Consider the following 5,062-nt stretch of genomic DNA (forward strand, 5'->3'; position numbering starts at 1 on the left):
CCTCCCTCATCTCTATTGTCAGTCTTTATTTCTAGTGTCCTGTCCTCCCTCATCTCTATTGTCAGTCTTTTACTAGTGTCCAGTCCTCCCTCATCTCTATTGTCAGTCTTTTACTAGTGTCCTGTCCTCCTTCATCTCTATTGTCAGTCTTTATTTCTAGTGTCCTGTCCTCCCTCATCTCTATTGTCAGTCTTTATTTCTAGTGTCCTGTCCTCCCTCATCTCTATTGTCAGTCTTTATTTCTAGTGTCCTGTCCTCCTTCATCTCTATTGTCAGTCTTTTATTAGTGTCCTGTCCTCCCTCATCTCTATTGTCAGTCTTTTATTAGTGTCCAGTCCTCCCTCCCTCATCTCTATTGTCAGTCTTTTACTAGTGTCCTGTCCTCCCTCATCTCTATTGTCAGTCTTTTACTAGAGTCCAGTGCTCACTCCCTCATCTCTATTGTCAGTCTTTATTTCTAGTGTCCTGTCCTCCCTCATCTCTATTGTCAGTCTTTTACTAGTGTCCAGTCCTCCCTCCCTCATCTCTATTGTCAGTCTTTTACTAGTGTCCTGTCCTCCCTCATCTCTATTGTCAGTCTTTTACTAGTGTCCAGTCCTCCCTCCCTCATCTCTATTGTCAGTCTTTTACTAGTGTCCTGTCCTCCCTCATCTCTATTGTCAGTCTTTTACTAGTGTCCTGTCCTCCCTCATCTCTATTGTCAGTCTTTTACTAGTGTCCTGTCCTCCCTCATCTCTATTGTCAGTCTTTTACTAGTGTCCAGTCCTCCCTCATCTCTATTGTCAGTCTTTTTCTAGTGTCCTGTCCTCACTCCCTCATCTCTATTGTCACTCTTTTTCTAGTGTTCAATCCTCTTGTGGGGTAGCAGTATAACTGGACTGACTATGTCCCTCAATGGATGTGAAAGAAAATGAGATTCTTGTACACACTGTAAAATCTTTTTCTTGGAGTCCATCGAGGGACACAAGAAGACATCTACTGTCGAGTTATACTGCCATCCACCGGAGGATTGGACACTAGTATAAAACGGACAGCAGATGGCCTTCTGTGTGCCTCATCGGACAAGAAGGAAAACGTCTATCTACTTTCCTGTTCATGGAGGCACACAGGAAGTGATCACCCTATTGATGGAGTCTAATGCCTGTGAATTACAGGAGCACTCACCAATAAGAGGTCCGATCCAATAGACGATAATATACTGCAGGTAGCTGTGACCATGGCACAAGAACACCACTGCGAAGGCCAGCACAGGGTTGAACATGGCTCCTGTCAGCGGTCCACCTTAAAAGCCATAAAACAGACCTGGACTTAGTAACAATTCAGAGCAATGGAAGGAAATGTACTATGAGAATATTGCGGCCGTCATTTACTCTATACTGTCCAGTATGCAGGAACTACAACTTCTACCGCACATGGACAACGTTTGTGTAGTAGATAGATGCATGGATCTCACCCTACATATTCTCCGATTCATTTACACGCTGCCATTGTTCATTCAACTGGATTTCTTCTTTCGGCTAAAAGCGCGGAGAGGAAATGGGCCGTGGAAAACACATCAATGCGGCTCGGGGAAATAAGTGTGAAAAGAGCGAATCTTGTAAGAGGATGAAAGTACAAAGTAGACGTTTGTGTAACCTTTGTCCTCTTATTATCCTAAGCTCGGGGTGACCGGCCTTATTCATATTCTGTGTCATGCTGACAAGCATTAAACAACGTCACCCCAGAGAACAATGCTTAGTCAGGGTGAGAAGAGATACAAGAGTTCATCCAATAAGAAGCGCGTTGTAGTCTTTGTTTTATGCACTAATAGCTGTACTGCCCCAATGCATGCACTTCAGACCTCAGCTCAGCCCCAATGCATCCACTTCAGACCACAGATCAGCCCCAATGCAAGCACTTCATACTACAGATCAGCCCCAATGCATCCACTTCAGACCACAGATCAGCCCCAATGCATAAGCTTCAGACGAGCCCCAATGCATAAGCTTCAGACCAGCCCCAATGCTTCCACTTCATATTACAGATCAGCCCCAATGCATAAGCTTCAGACCAGCCCCAATGCATCCACTTCATATTACAGATCAGCCCCAATGCATCCACTTCAGACCACAGATCAGCCCCAATGCATCCACTTCAGACCACAGATCAGCACCAATGCATCCACTTCATACCACAGATCAGCCCCAATGCATAAACCTCAGACTTTAGGCCAGCCCCAATGCATGCACTTCATACTACAGATCACCTCCAATGCATAAACTTCAGATATCAGATCTTCCCCCAATCATTTAACGCCTGACCTCAGACCACTGTAGGTATGCAGGCGGGCTACTTTCACACAGCACAGCAAGCTCCTCAGTCGCCGGGGGCCAGTGATGTCAGGGAGGAGGGCGGGCTAGGCTTTGTAAATGACAGCCTAGTGAGCTGTCAATTACCACCAATGGCAGCAGGTGCCACAGCAAACGGCATCACATGCCCACGCTGGCACTTGTGCCAAGGATTGCTGATGCCTGTTCTGAGCCTTGAGCTAACTTCCTACAAATCAGAGTTCTATACCTACATTTCCCAACAAATCGTCCCGGTGGGAAAAGGAAAGTTATAAAAACAGTTTAATTGGAGAGGATTCCCCTCGCTTCCTTTCTTAGTGAATGGTTGACACCAAGGTGTCATGATAGCATACGTACCAATAATACTGTAAGGGGCATTGCTAGGATTATATAACGCCCAGGGCACCCTGGAGCCCACCAAAGAGGGCAACTCACTGGATTCAGTGGCACACTTGGTTTGGGCCCCTTTTGCAGCACCTACTGTAATTACTTTTGCACGATATTCTAATTATTTGAGTTTCACCTGTATATATATACACACACACACACACACATATATACACACTGTATGTGAACTGTCTTGTTTGTCAAAATATTTATAAGTCTGTGATCAGTCTTATAGTCTAGACACCCCCTGCCGGACAACATAGCTAGAAATGTGACCCAATTGTATTCCTCTGCAGTTAAGCTCAAAGAGCTCACCCCTAACTTGCTTTGAGGGCAATGAAGGAGCAGCAGCACAGCGATGGGGTTATTCTTCTGCTCTCCCTTCCTGTTAGTATGTTCAGTAAAGGAGACTGACAGCACTGCCAAAAGAAATGGAGCCCTGAAAGGATCAATGTTCCAGCCCTCCCTCTCCTGGACACTGCTGTGCAGAGGATTACAGGAGGCTAATATCGGGACTAATGAAATCCCTTTGGTAGGTATATGCAAAAATATATTTATTGATTTTAGATTATTCCATAAATGGATTACTTTTTAAAAATATTTGCATGGAATTCGTCAACACAAAAACCACCGGTTCTACATTAAAGAGACTCGGAAACTTTGCCCATTGAGGGTAATCTGATCTTAAAGGAACAGCCCCCACCCACCCAATGTCTGAGACCTGACCTTCTGTAAGCTCTGTTTTGGATGGTGTCAGAGCTTACACAGGGTTAACTTCAAACTCCTCCTCATCAGGTGATGGTATTCAGGCCTGGCAGTTGGCCCGAGCACTGTATCCTCGGAGGAGGCCTTCCGATACCTAGAAGTACTGGGTATTTACCAAGGGTTGCAATGGAGTGATGGGTTCTTTTCAATAAAACATCCAATCAATAAGAGTACAGTACTACAGAACACGTATGTAGCCCTCATATGATCAATAACCCCCCCCCCCAGCCCCTTCCTTACCTGCATAGGCAATTCCAGTGATGGTCAGAGCCGCCATATGAGGCTGCAGAGGAGCACTGACCCTGGGAAGAGGGTACAGAATCAGGAACATGCTCAGAGCACAGGTCATCTCCACTAAGGCCCCAGACAGAGGGGATACTTGCAGGGGGCTCATGCAGTCCTTGTTCAGCTGGTGCAGCGGTGACAGTCCCAATGACCAGAGGTGGGGCATGAGCACCCGAGAGAGTCCAGCGCCTGCAAACTGCACCATCACCTTCAGGAGAGTGTGTGACCCCGGCGCCAGGCCCCGCAGCCACTGATTTACACTACCACAGGGGTTACAAGTGGCTGTTTGGAAAGTCATACAATGCAGCACAGTCAGCAGGTAGATCAGAGCTAGTACCAGCCAGAGGTCCAAATCTGCCTTTGCGCAGAGCAGACCCATCTCCAGGGTACAGCAGCACAGCTGCACAGTGGACACCACTTCCAAGGCCAGCTCTAGCCCCAGACCTGGAGGCAGACTCCGGTGGCATGCCCAGCGAAGCAACTCACAGAGCAGCACTGTGCAGGCAACCAGGGCTGCCGAGCCCAGCAAGAGCTCCAGAACATCCATCAATCCACTGGATTCTGAGGCACCGTCTCCAATACCCTTCTTCTGCTGCTGGATTCTGGGGCACAGTGCCCACTATTGTGGTTCCTCTGCTGGGTTCTGGGGCACAGTGCCCACTACCCCTGTTCCTCTGCTGGGTTCTGAGGCACAGTCCCCACTACCCCTGTTCCTCTGCTGGGTTCTGAGGCACAGTCCCCACTACCCCTGTTCTTCTGCTGGGTTCTGAGACACAGTCCCCACTACCCCTGTTCTTCTGCTGGGTTCTGAGGCACAGTCCCCACTACCCCTGTTCTTCTGCTGGGTTCTGAGACACAGTCCCCACTATCTCTGTTCCTCTGCTGGGTTCTGAGACACAGTCCCCACTACCCCTGTTCCTCTGCTGGGTCCTGGAGCACAGTGCCCACTAAACCTTGTTCCCCCTGCTGGATTCTAAGGCACAGTCCCCACTATCTCTGGTCCTCTGTTGGATGTCTGAGAACAGTCTTGTAGTATTTCTGCTCTTCAGCCGGGTGACAGACAAGTCTCCTCCACTCTACTACAAACCTCCTGACACCTCAGGTCAGAGTCTACTGGAACTCCTCCTCTGCTGGGGGCAGTAGTAAAAGATTCAACTACTTAGTGTTTTTGGTTATCTCTGTCTCAGAAAGTTGTCTTCTGCCGCTCCCTACAGGCAGTTAGAAAGTTGCCTCCATTGGATGGATAGAAACTGCTCAAAAAAAATAAAGGAACACTTTGAAAACACATCAGATCTCAA

The 5,062-nt window shown here is 47.8% G+C and overlaps 1 protein-coding gene across 1 annotated transcript in view; it reads right to left on the reverse strand.

Moving 5' to 3' along the window:
• Positions 1 to 4,336, reverse strand: part of LOC108803121 (aquaporin-11-like) — a 5,785-nt gene extending 1,449 nt beyond the window's left edge. The window contains exons 1-2 of the mRNA XM_018574961.1: positions 3,720 to 4,336; positions 1,165 to 1,281 (exon numbers count right to left, since the gene is read on the reverse strand). Coding sequence (XP_018430463.1) covers positions 1,165 to 1,281; positions 3,720 to 4,311 — 709 coding nt within the window. The 5' untranslated portion in view covers positions 4,312 to 4,336. The remainder of the gene's footprint in view (positions 1 to 1,164; positions 1,282 to 3,719) is intronic.
• Positions 4,337 to 5,062: the final 726 nt, after the last annotated feature.

This window comes from Nanorana parkeri, unplaced genomic scaffold (assembly GCF_000935625.1).
Source record: "Nanorana parkeri isolate BGI_ZX_2015 unplaced genomic scaffold, ASM93562v1 scaffold3418, whole genome shotgun sequence".
Classification (NCBI taxonomy): domain Eukaryota; kingdom Metazoa; phylum Chordata; class Amphibia; order Anura; family Dicroglossidae; genus Nanorana; species Nanorana parkeri.